At 48.0% G+C, this 12,977-nt stretch overlaps 2 protein-coding genes across 2 annotated transcripts; one reads left to right on the top strand and one right to left on the bottom strand.

Moving 5' to 3' along the window:
• Nucleotides 1–5,640: 5,640 nt before the first annotated feature.
• On the top strand, nucleotides 5,641–11,037 carry LOC136536365 (uncharacterized). The gene is made up of 4 exons (XM_066528687.1): nucleotides 5,641–5,871; nucleotides 6,017–6,119; nucleotides 10,826–10,899; nucleotides 10,993–11,037. Exons 1-4 carry the CDS (start codon nucleotides 5,641–5,643, stop codon nucleotides 11,035–11,037), a joined length of 453 nt encoding a protein of 150 aa, XP_066384784.1.
• Nucleotides 6,551–9,887, bottom strand: LOC136538494 (zinc finger BED domain-containing protein RICESLEEPER 2-like). The gene is made up of 2 exons (XM_066530451.1): nucleotides 9,203–9,887; nucleotides 6,551–9,053 (listed from the first exon to the last, which is right to left on the bottom strand). Exon 2 carries the CDS (start codon nucleotides 8,974–8,976, stop codon nucleotides 6,766–6,768), a length of 2,211 nt encoding a protein of 736 aa, XP_066386548.1. The 5' UTR covers nucleotides 8,977–9,053; nucleotides 9,203–9,887; the 3' UTR covers nucleotides 6,551–6,765.
• Nucleotides 11,038–12,977: the final 1,940 nt, after the last annotated feature.

Raw genomic sequence — 12,977 nt, 5'->3', positions numbered from 1 at the left:
CACCTAGTGCCACTCGATGCAACCTCACGATACAATCGCACTAGAATCGCCCGCTCACACAATCGGATGATCACTATCAAGTATGTGTGAGATGGAAGGCTCCTAAGCACTCTCAAGCATGGACACAAAGTCCCCCAAGGTGCTCAGCACCAGCCATGGTCGAAGGCCACTTCTATTTATAGCCCCAAGGGCTAAACTAGCTGTTACCCCTTCACTGGGCAAAAGTCGGGCCGACCGGACGCTCCGGTCGTGTTGACCGGACACTGGACCTCAGCGTCCGGTCACCCGATGACAGCCATGTGTCACCTGCGTTCAACGGCATTCTTCCGATCTCAACGGTCATCTTTAGACTAGACGCAGCAGCTTCAACTGACCGGACGCTGGACCTCAGCGTCTGGTCGTTTACAGTAAGGTACCGACCTTGACCGGACGCGTCCGGTCAAACTCCAGCTCCTGCATCATCATGCGTCAGCCTGATCGGACGCGCCCAGCCAGTGTCCGGTCACTTCTAGTGCCAGCGTCCGGTGCACCCAGTGAGACTCTGTCTTTTCTGTGTAGGGCGTTGGTGGAGTTTCTTCACCAAGTTGATCCACATCAACTCCAACTCCATCTCCATTGTAAATGTGCCAACACCACTAAGTGTACATCACCATGTGTATGTGTGTTAGCTTTTCACAATCATTTCTCAAAGGATGTTAGCCACTCAACTTACCACGCCACTCGATCCTAGCGATGATGCAAAGTTAGATCACTCGAGTGACACTTGATGACCGGTATGCAAACAAGTTTGCTCCTCTTGATAGTACGGCCATCTATCCTAAACCCGGTCATAAACTTCTCTACACACCTATGATCGGTGAAATGAAATGCCCTAGGTTATACCTTTGCCTTGCACATTCCATTCCTTCCAATGTCGATGCAACACATGCACCAACATGATCAACAATGATATGATCCACTCCATATCATCACATGATCATATTGGTTCATCGATCTTGACTTTACTTGCTCTTTACCGTTGCCATCGTCCATCAGCGCCAAGTCTTGCTCAAGCTTCACTGCCACGCGGTCCATCACTCCAAAGCCTTCGACTTGCCCTTCACGCTTGCAACCGATCCATCAAGCCAAGTCTTGTCTTGATCTTCTCCACCTTGATCACATGACTCAATGTCATGTCTCATGTGCAATGAGCTCCTTCATCTTCACATGTGTGAGCTTTGCAGCATCTCCAAGCCATTTTCACCTTCATGGCATATGTTGCTCACACACATGTACATGTGGACTAATCACCTGTGTATCTCACATAAACACAATTAGTCCACCTAGGTTGTCACTCAATTACCAAAACCAAACAAGGACCTTTCACCACCCGTATGGTTCAGAGGTTCTTTGACGTGGCCATCCGTATGGTTCAGAGGTTCATTGACGTGACCATCCATTCGAGAAAACAAGCCTCACGAATTAAGGCTTACTATCCGAGGAAATTAACAACCGTTAAGGGAAGATGATATGGCCATAGAGGCATACGAATAATATCCGGAATGTAAAAAATTAAAGCGTCACTTAGCTTGGTTCATGGCAGAGTTGTTGACCACCGCAGCCGGGTAGTCGATCGGTGCGCCGTTCAGCCTAGTAGCTGGTCACCGTAGTTGGATATCGTATCCTAGTTGTTTACGGAGGTCGTGTGTTCCTTTCGCTTAAATTGTTTCCGAGCACTCGGTCTCCTCGGCCGAGTAGTCGGTCTTGGCTTGCTTGCTATCTGGCTTGGATGACTTGTTTCTTGATTCGGCTTGCTTCCGTGTTGTGGTAGCAATCGGTCAGATGCTTGGTACTTGGCTGCTCGCAACTTGACAGCTTGCTTGTTGACGTAGTTGATTCAAGTACAAGATGATTCTCCCGTACGACCATATGTTGGCATAGTGACGGATCTAGACGTGATACATGCATGCATGGACACTCGCATGTCTCTTGTATCTTGTATGTATATGTGTATATATGCCTCAATATTTAATTGGCTTGCATGCTCGTCTCTGATTAATGGTCTGGACTTCTTTTTTGCGTCATCAACATGTCATGGAGCTATAGAGCATGAATAATTTGCTTGCTTTTTCGCTGGCTGGATCCGTATTGTAGTCGGCTTGCTTGCTAGTTTGCTCGGTGCAATCGGACACGGTGCTTCTGGATCAAACTTTGGATATTGATGTGGCTGGATGTCGCAAACTGACATGGGGTCTGAATTTAAGAGTCTGAGTCATCATCGTGACTGCTTGATCTTGTCTCTTGTGTATGAGTATATACACATATATGTTGGCCTTGCTTGCTTCCTCATCCTTGTCGTGCTCCTCCATTTGGTTGGACCGGTGAAAATTTTCGTGTACTTGTCGTATCAGAGTAGAATTAGTATCCGAATTCGAGTAGACATCACCATGACTTCTTGCCGTAGTTGATGCTGACCGATCCTTCTTTGGCTTTGAGATGTATTGGACTCAGATGAATTGCGGTGCTGATTGACTTGTTCTAGGGAAAGCTCCGACTTGCATGTTGCTTGATCGCTTGTAGTCTTCAGTGGCAGTGCTTGTTGACCGGCTGCTGGAGTTGGGATCCCGTGCGGATGTTATCGTCCATGCCGACGAGAGTTGTAGCGAGTTGTTGACGAAAACCGCAGTGAGTTGTCGACGAGGCCGACGAGAACCGCAGCAAATCTTGATCTTAAGGTCCACTGAGCTCTCGAACGCAAAGCGCCAAGAGCCCCTACCTGGCGCGCCAGCTGTCGATGTTTTACCACCAACAACCCGTCACGGGGTACCCGGGACAGTGATTTGTTCGGAGGGGTATCGGCGTTTGCAGGAACTCGATGGTAAACGCAGGGAGACAATTATTTATACTGGTTCGGCACGCCGGAAAGTCACGGCGCCCTACGTCCAGTCTGGTGTGGATAGTATATTGCGCCCTGCGCTATTTGTCGTGTTGCGAGGTATGTTGTGGTTGTGAGTTCTGTGTGTTATGTATCTGTCGATCTAGGGACCCCTGCCCTCCTTTATATAGTCCAGGAGAGACGGGAGTCCTAGTCGGTTACAAAGTAGAGATCCTAGTAGGATTACGTGTAACTAGTCTTAGTAAGATTACATGTAGGGAATCCTAGTTAGACTAGGCCTTCTTCTCTCTTCTCCGTGGAAAACCCCATGGGTCCCGCATCGACAAGTGCCGTACACGTCTTTGTCTTGTGGGCTGGGCCACCTCTGGGGCGCAGCCCATATAACCTGCCGTAGGTATCAGGGGTCGTACCCCCACATTGGACTACTCGTTTTATTCAAAAATTTGTACAGAGTAACACTTTTCTTTTGCTATAGCTTACTTTATTAACAAAAGTTCTTCAAGAATAATTTAAATTTGACTATATGTGTACAAATTTTGTGAGTACTGCTTTTCCTAGCTACAAAGTCAAATGATTTTCCTAGTAAGCCCTCATGCGTGCTTTCCATTGTCAGACCTGACGTGCTGAGCTACCTGTGGGCTGCGCTGGCGGCTTTGTAGTACTCCTCGGTACAAGAGCAAGCAATCTATGAACGGAATGTAATGATAAATAAAAACAATGTTTAATTCATATATATATCTATTCAAAACACATTATTTATATTTATATCTATGTCTAGCTAATCTAATATAAAAAGCAAAGTGATTCTTCAGTTTGTTTTTCTTTTTATTTTCCAAAATGCCATCGTATCTTGTGTGTTCCTATGTGACTTGATTCACGGTCCATCCTCATACGAGGTACAATAAAGTTCGATTCTAAGACATATTAGTTTCTTGAAACATACGAACACGTTTGCTATTTAATATTGGCCGTGCATCAGAAACCGCTTAGCCTCCCATCACGGGGTTATACTTATACGTACACTACCTCCTGCTTAAAGCTTGTTGGATACAATGGTTAATGGTTAGTTAGCTAAAATTTAATTAAAAACAACTTCTTTGCATTCAAACAAAGAGAGCTAATAGGCGTTAGACAAACCTTCAACTAGTTATTAGCCACCTAGCTATTTAACTCGAGCTAATTTAGATTAATTTTTTAACTCTAAGTGATCCAATAAACATGTTCTTAATGTTTCAAGCGAGCTATATAACACAAGGTAAAAGAAGAAGAAGAAGAAAATAAGCTCAAATACTGCCCAAGCTACTGCTAGGCAGCACGGCCCAGGAAGTTCGCCGGCGCCGGGCGGCCCAGCAGCTCGGCCCGCACGAGGAACCGCTCCGCCTCGCCGTCCGACCCCTCCCCGACGTGCACCGGCACGTGGCCCTCGGGCACCGCCGCCGCGGAGCCGCGCGCGAAGCCTTGTCGACGCCGCCCCGCCGCTCCTCCGCTGGCGACGCCGAGGAGTCCGCGACGCGAGAGAGCCACCGGGCCAGCTGCCTCACCCCCACGTTTGCGGTTCAGTTTGCTTGCGCACAATGCGGCAGAGAGCTGGAGTTGAGCTAGGCTGCTGCTGGGGAGTGTGTGCGAGACTGCGAGGAGAGCGGCCGGCGGCCACTCATTTATAGCGGGCGGCGGGGAGCGACCGGCCTGGTTGGTGGATGGCATGGCAAGTGTGGACCCCGTTTCCTAGTGGATGCGCATGTAGACCTAGGTCCTGTTCGTTTCGCTGAAAAATCATGGTTGAAAGTCCGGTTTACTGATTTGTTGTGAGAGAAAAACACTGTTTCTTCGCTGAAACAGTACCATGGAAGTGGCAGTCCAGTCGGCAAGATGACTGCAGCAGCCAGCAGGAGTGAGCGCGCTGTCAAGCACGAGCACCATGACTGGCGCGGTGCCTCACCTCATTTCGAGCCGTCGTCGTCGGAGGTACGACGACAACGTCCGGTGGGGCTTCGGCGTCCCGTCGCGATCATCCGGCGATCTCTACAGGAGGGAGCCGCCGATCTCTACGTGTCGAGCGCTATATACGGCGCACCGAGAGGACGCAGTGCGCGCGCCGTGGGTTGCATTGCATTGGCCGACAACGTACTACGCTGGTCGTCGATCGTGGGCGCGCGCATGCATGCATGGTCGTCTCTCTTTTATTTTTGGCTCGTCCATGCTTCTGGGCTTTTGACCCTTGCGCAGAGTCGACAGCGGCCGGACGGACGGACAAAGGCGAAGAGCATCATTCTAAGCTCGGGACATAGAGCCATAGAGGTGACGGCCGAGGCCGACCGACCATATAATGCTGTCGCGTGTGTTCCTGCTTCAGTCGGACAAGAAAGTAATAATAAACAAAAAAAAAAAAACGAACTATAGTGCGTGCATCCACCACACATCTGACATCTGTGGGCTTTCATTTATTCAGCTCGTGTGCTAACTGAGTCGGTTACACGAGGAGGCTCTTTACTGGGAGAGGCTCACGACGAGCAGCCGGGCCTGCACGTCTCATCTACACTGACCAAACGACTCATTCAGGCATCCAAGTCCATGAGGCCAGTGACGCCCATACGTCAAGAAGACCTGGCTCTCTGGCAAAACCGGCCCATTCCTGGCGCTCTGGAAAAGAGTCCCCCCCCCCCCCTCCCCCCCTCTCTGGGACATCTCAAGGATGGTTTGTCCATGACACACTACACTCGACGGCTAGCTCCGCCTCCCTCTACTCTCCATTCGAGCGGATTTCCATGGCCAGAGACGACGACGGCGCGCTGGCACCCGCACCCACGCCCGCTCCGGCCCAGGTCTACCTGCGCGCGTGGCGCCACGCTTACGACCGCCTCATGAAGATGCTGCACCAGGCGTACGCGCAGGCCGAGGAGCTCTCCGTCGAGCGCGATCACCTCATCACCGAGCTCCAGTTCCTGCAGAGCTGCTGCCGCAAGCGGGAGGAGATCTCCCAGGCCCGCCTCCAGCAGGTAGGAACGATTCCAGTCTCGGTCTGCGGGTTATTCCTCTTTGTGATTGGATTCGGGGAAGGCCAGCTCTCCGCCGCCGCTGACGCGCGCTAGGTTTTCTTTTCCTTTTTCTTTTCTTTTCCCTTTCCGCCATCTCTATTTCTAGATCTGTAAGGACGAGGAGCTCCGCAAGCGAGTCGGTGAGGCTGAGACGGCGGTGCGTCTTGGCGGCAAGGAGCTTCAGATTCACTGTTACCGGAAGCTTGCAGGTAAGAAGTAAAGTTGAGCAACGGGCCGGCCCGGCACGGCCCGGCCCGGGCCCGGGCTAGGCACGGCCCGTAAGGGCACGGGCCTGATTGGCACGGCGTGCCGCCGGGCCGTGCCCCAATGGGACACCGTGTTTGCTTGCAGGCCCAGGCACGGTCCGTGGGCCGATTTACAGGCCGTGCCAGCCCGTTCAGCACGGGGCCCATTAAGACATCAGGCCAGCCCGTGGCCCGCTGTTTAAAAAACACCTTTTTCAAATTCATTTCAACAGATCTACAGTTCAGGACATGTATCAAATTCATTTTCACAATTGACAAGTTCACAAATCACAAAAACATTTCAGAATTCACATTTCATACTTGATATCATAGCTATAGCTCACAAGTCACAAGTTCACATAATCACATTTCATCAGTTCACAATAGAGCAAATGGAAGCCAAATATGTTTAAACTTGAGCTGTTCGTGCAATGCCGCCTCATTAAAAACCTTTGTAGGTAAAACTCACACCTCGTGAGATAAAACCCTACAAAGGAAAAGAGTACGGCCAGCTCATTATTGAATGGTTCAATTGTTCAAAGTTATTACAAACCAAGTGTCTCAAATGTCTTCTCTCACTCAGACTCAATGCCTCACTCTCACTAACTGCCTAAGTGGTTATTCCACTAGCACCAGAGTCATGATCTAGAAACTGATTCTTGAAGTAGTCTTCATACTCCTCATCCTCCACTGTATGCTGTCCCTTCTCTTCACCAAGCTCCCAGTCCTTCACGTAGATCAACATCTCCACAGTGTCTGGTCCCAATCGACGTCGGCGCTCCTCAATGATCCTGCCAGTAAGACTAAAGCAAGACTCCGAAGAAGTTGTTGAAACAGGGACAGACATAATATCTTTAGCCATTGTACAGAGAACTGGGAAGGTTAGTTTATGCTCATGCCACCAATTCAGGACATCAAAATCATCATCATAGGCCACAACATTGTCACTGTCAAGGTAAACAGTGAGCTCAGAGAGACCAGGAGGCACAGCAGATGATCCAGCAGTACTTGAAGGACCAGAAGAAACTGATCCTCCAAATATTTTGCCCCATGCCTGCTTCCTCTTACCTGTCAATCCAGATGGATGGGTGGTCCTAGCTGGCCTAGCTGCACCAAACTTAGATTCATACTTGTCATACAGTTTATGCAACTCAAATTTGACCTCAGCAAGATAATCAATGTAACTCATATTGTTACTCTGAGCAAGCAAGTCAAGCACATTCTGCAAACCTCTCATCTTAGCCCTTGGGTCCAGAACAAAAGCAAATGCATATAACAGTGGCACATGTTTCCAGTATTTAAGAAATTTAGCCTTCATTGGAGCAACAACATTACATAGATTAGAATCATGTTCATAGTCATGCAGGTGGCTAGCAATCTCAAGTATGTGATGCAGTACCAAAGGACTAGTAGGGTAATAAACACCAGACAGAGCAACAGTTGAATCATAGAACAATTCAAGAAACTGCAACACCTTTTCAGCAATGTACCAGTGCTGTTCAACCAACAGAGGATAGCCAAACTGAAGATTAATGAACACAGAAAATACAGTTCTATATGGCATTAAATGTTTAAGCATAAGATAGGTTGAGTTCCATCTAACATCCATATCCAAACAAAACTTACGAGGACGCATCCCCTTAGCTTGGCAGTATTCCTTGAATTGAGCAATGCGCTGATTAGATGAATTTAGGAAGTTAATTGCAGTTCTAAAAATCTCTATGCAAGGTTTAAGCCTTTTCAAACCAGATTTAACAATCAAGTTAATTATATGGCAAGCACATCGCTGATGCACAACATGATACACCTTTTTAGTATGATCAGAAGGATCAACATCATAGCCCAGGTAACCATCAAGCAAAGGGGTCAAAGCAAGCATAGCAGTTGTATTAGAAGATGCATTATCAAGACTAACAGAGAAAACTTTGTCAAGCAGGCCCCAATCTCTAAGCACACCAGAGATACATTCAGCAATGTTAATGCCATTATGACTCACTTCAATCAGTTTAAAACCAATAACAGATTTCTTAAGTTCCCAATCAGAAGTAATGTAGTGAGCAACAACAGCAATATAATCTTCCTTAGCATTACCAGACCAGATATCAGATGTCAAACAAACAGAAGACACACCAGGCATAACAGCAGCTTTAAGGTGCAACATTTTTTCATTGTATAGCTTAGACAGATCTCTAGCTGTGCTAAATCTAGTGACCCTCTTATATCTAGGATTGTGAGCACGCTGAATGTAATCATCCCAAGCATCATTATCAGCAATAGACAAAGGCAGATCCAATCTAGCAATCAAACGAATCAGCTCATGCCTAGCAACATCAGGCTTATACTCCCAGTTTCTATAAGATCCATCAGGGTTTAAAGCAAGCCTACTTTGAACAGCATTAGCCCTATCAACTTTCTTTTTACAGGATATTAGATGTCTTTTTAAGTGACCAGTGCCATTAGCAGATTTACCAGACAAACGATGACGACAAAGCTTGCAAATAGCAGAAACAACCTGCTCACCATCCACTACCTCTTTGACTTCCTCGAAGTCAGCCCACACAGGGGAGCGCCGCTTACCAGTACCAGTGGTGGACGAAGCGAGTGAAGCTGCATCACTAGGGGCCGCCGCCGACGCACCAGCAGCAGCACTAGCCGCCGGCGCACCACCATCAGCACCATCATCTCGGTTGGTCGGAGGAGCACTCCTACCGAACAAGAGATGAGCAGCATCGCCCATGTCGTCTTCGTCGTCGGGGATCTGGCCCAACGACCTGAGCTCGTCATTGATGGTTGGACCATCGTCGTCACCAGAGCCGGCCATGGCTACCGCACAGCCTCTTCTTCAGCTCTCGGCACCGTTCCTCAACGGATCTAGCGGCACCAGCTAACGCCGGTGACCTGCAATGCAAAAAGAAAACAGAGAGTCAGAGAGAGAGAGAGAGAGAGAGAGAGAGCAGAGAGGTTAGAATAGATCAAGATTCAAGGCTACGGGCTAGATCTAGGGTTAGAGTGGAGGTGGAGGGCTGGAGGCGTGGAGATCAGCTTACCTGCATGGAGCCGGAGCCCGGCGCCGGAGAGACGGAGAAGAAGACGAGCGGCAGCGGCACCACTCCCCGACAGACGGTGACAAACAAGTTGCACGGTGGTGAAGACCTTGCCGGTCAGAGAGAGAGAGGGAGGGAGAAGGAAGAAGACAGTACGAGAGCTCAGGATACGGCCGGAGACTAGGAAGATGACGAGAAAGGAGAGCAAGATCCGGCGGTGGAGACGGCTCAGAAGGGAGAGCTCCAAGATCTCCAAGATCCGGCGGTGGAGACCTTGTCGGAGTGCAGGACGAGCGGCGAGCGGTGGATCTTGGAGTCCTTGCCGGCGTCGAGCGGCGAGCGGTGGGCGGCGGCGCAAGGCGGGACGAGCAGGCGAGGTGGGGTGGGATCTAGGGTTTCGCGGTGGGGAACGGTTGCGGCGGCCGGGGGAGGGAAATGAGGCGCGGCCGCGCGGGGGGGACGGCCGGCTGGCTTATATAGCCCCCCGGCTTACCGGGCCCTACCGGGCCAACCCTAGAAAAACGGGCCGGGCCGTGCCGCACGGCGTGCCTTGTTGACAGCCCAAGCACGGCCTGCAGCGGGCACCGGGCCGGCACGAGGCACGGTCGCGTACGGGCCGGGCCGTTTTCGGACCGGGCCATGCAACCGTGCTTCGGACCGGGCCGAAAGCACGCGGGCTGCATGCTAATCTTTAGTAAGAAGGAGAGGAACCAAGTTCCTTGGCCCCAGCTTCGACTGTTCCTCTTTGGGTTTCATCGTTATCTTGATACTGGTGTGCGTTTAAAATACTTGATTGATTCTCGCGGCTACCGTGGCTACTACTGCCACAGGCATTGTATAGTGAAACCTGCTTTTTGTTGAGTAATTCTAGCGTAGTAATGGAAAACATTATCTTCGCTTCGTGGGTTTCAGTTCATATTCGTTGTTTATGATTAGGAACTCTTTCATAGTAACAGTTGGCTCCTTTCTGTGTGATTGCACTCTCTCGAATCTCGATTGGTGAAGTTAGTTTGTCCTCTTTAGGTATATACAATCTGTGCCAATTTCGTTCTGCTTTCTATGGCCCTTCGTTGTCACCTACTGTTCCTAAGCCTACTTTTGCTGCTACTATAAGAATAAGAATGAAAAAAAACTTCATCTCTATTTGTTTCTGCTGTGCATTGTGTAGCTTAGTTTCTGCTGTGCATTGTGTAGCTTAGAGTTGTCTCTTAACTTCTTAAGATTACATGGTTGTAAAACGGTCACCACACTAGAAGTTGACACCTTGTATGTTAACTACATCTCCACGTTGCAGTTTGAGATTCCAACTGTTGTTGACTATGCCATGTGCATTATTTTATTTACTTTTGGATCTTACATCGCCTAGACTTGTACAACAAAATAGTTTATTTGTCAAGAACTTGAATGTCGGTTATTTCTCCCACCTAATTGGGCTTTACAGTTGTGTCGATCCAATTGGATTTGTGCAGTATTTTCCATGTCGTTTACAGTGTCTGTTGAAAAGATAAAGTATATGTTGGCACCCCGTATATTGAGTTGTTCGCTGCATCTCCATGTTGCATTTTGAGATTTCAACGTATTATTTTGGAATTTAAAGTCAAACCTTCCCTTGTGTGCTCAAACCAGAACTTTCTGAGGATGATTTGGAGGTCTTCAAAAGTTGTATTTCGAATTTGGTTGCTGAAAATACTGAGCTAAAGGTAATTACAAATACATGAGTTTAGTTTGCCTGGACCATTGTGGATTTCATATTGTCCATCTCACCGATTTTTTACCTTCTCTCATAATGCCAGGAAAAACTGAAGAAGTTTGAAAGTCAGGTGGAGATTGAGAGTTAAGCCTAAGTGCTTCTTTCTAAGTTATTTAGTTACCTGTCTATCTAGTTAAACTGTGAGTTTGTTAAAGTTATAACCAGCTTCTATCTTAGTATCTAGAATATGCTTAGCATCTACTTTAATAGTTAGAATATACTGTGTCACCTGTGCTCCTCCCGCCAAATTTCACTGTTCCAAGGCTAAAGACCACAACTCCTCCCTAGAAGGATGAAACCACTGGCAGCTGTAGTCTGATGTGCTGACAATTGAAGTTGTCCCAACACGCCGTGCACTGACAGTAGGTGAGGCTAAGCTTATCAGTTGCCTCTGCAGGTTTGACTGCAGCATTGTGTAGTCGATTAAACTGTGTTTGTAACATATTTCTTCTCTCATCTCTGTGTTGGAGTGCTTGCAAGATATATGTTGGGCGCTGTGCAACAGAGACGGAAGGTGTCCATGTGCGTTGTTTATGTGGCTTATCACTTGCTGCTCGCTTGCCCAGCATATCTTCTTGTGAGAGTGTTCGCAGCATGTCTGTTGGTGCGTTAAGGCATGATTCCCATGGCTTTGCTGGTAGAACATAACACCAGAGTGTACCACCGTTGGTCTTGTGTATTGCTGGTACTGGTTGCTTTAGCCTTTTGTACTGCTGTGTTTGTCTGTGAGTGGATGCTGAACACTGAGTTTGTAGGGCCATAAATTATTCATAAATCTGAAAGATGCAAAGTTTTTTATTTATTTTTTAAAAGAGCGAAGTGTTTTCTTTCGTTCCGTTTCTTTTACTTTCCAAACAAATTGTGGTCGCGTCCCACCGTCTGAGAACTGAGATTAGAACTCTGTTAATCCGATTCTTCCTGAAAGCGGAAAATAACTCACGCAATGATTCAATTGCATTGGCCGATAGGCATACTTTAGGAGATTGTATGTATTTCAATTCCTAAAATATCTAACCGGCCATATAACCATGTCGTGACTAGAGCAATGTTAATTCACACAAAAAAAAAAAGACTAGAGCAATGTTCACGGGCCGAGATGCCTCTAGATCTTGTTCGCCACAGCCCAACAGGTCAGCAGCAGCCCAGACCAGGTTCCCGCAGACGCCGGACCGGAATGCCACGTGGGCAGAAGATACGGCAGGTGCTGCGAAACCGCAGGCACGACGCACGTACTCGAGTCGAGCGACGGCCACCAAAGTCGATGGATGGTCCGAGCGAGCCAGCCGACTGTCACGGTCGTCAGGAGCATCCGATCCATGATGCATGTCCATGTGGTCGATATGATGCATGCATGGTAGGGACCAATCTGTAGCCGCCTCAGGAATTCAGGTCTGGTTTAGGTGTTTCACCTAAAGTTTACTTCCTATCCCATTAAATGTTTAGACATATGCATAGAGTATTAAATATAAACTAAAAAAATAAATAATTACACAATTTGTGACTAATTTGCGAGAAGAATATTTTAAGCCTAATTAGTCCATGATTTAACAATGTGGTGCTATAGTAACACATGTGCTAATAATAGATTAATTAGGCCTAATAAATTCATCTCGCGGATTACTAATGGATTCTGTAATTTGTTTTTTTATTAGTATCCGAACACCCCATGCGACACCCCCATATGACACCCAAAACTTTACACCATGGATTTAAACAAGGCCTTAGCGGCCAGCTTGCTGCCAAGACCTGCCACTGCTGCCGGTACCTTACCACTCTTGTTCTTCTGTCGTTTGTGTGGTGTGGGTGGCGCTGGCGTTACCCAGTACCTCATCATGTGCTCCTCGCACCGGCTTTGTTGTTTGTTAAGAATTTGGCTCCGTTCGGCTAGCAGAATTTTGGCTAAAACTGGCTGAAAATACTGTTCTGACGCTGTTCCGGCTAAAAAAAGAAGCCGAACATAGGGTAAGGCGAATGGGGCCTTTATAAATTAGAGGATTAATAGGCTCATACCATATATGCTTTAAAGGC

The sequence above is a fragment of the Miscanthus floridulus genome, chromosome 2 (assembly GCF_019320115.1).
Source record: "Miscanthus floridulus cultivar M001 chromosome 2, ASM1932011v1, whole genome shotgun sequence".
NCBI classification, from domain to species: Eukaryota; Viridiplantae; Streptophyta; class Magnoliopsida; order Poales; family Poaceae; genus Miscanthus; species Miscanthus floridulus.
Note: the sequence above shows the minus strand (reverse complement) of the source record. Positions and strands in the feature narration are given on the sequence as shown.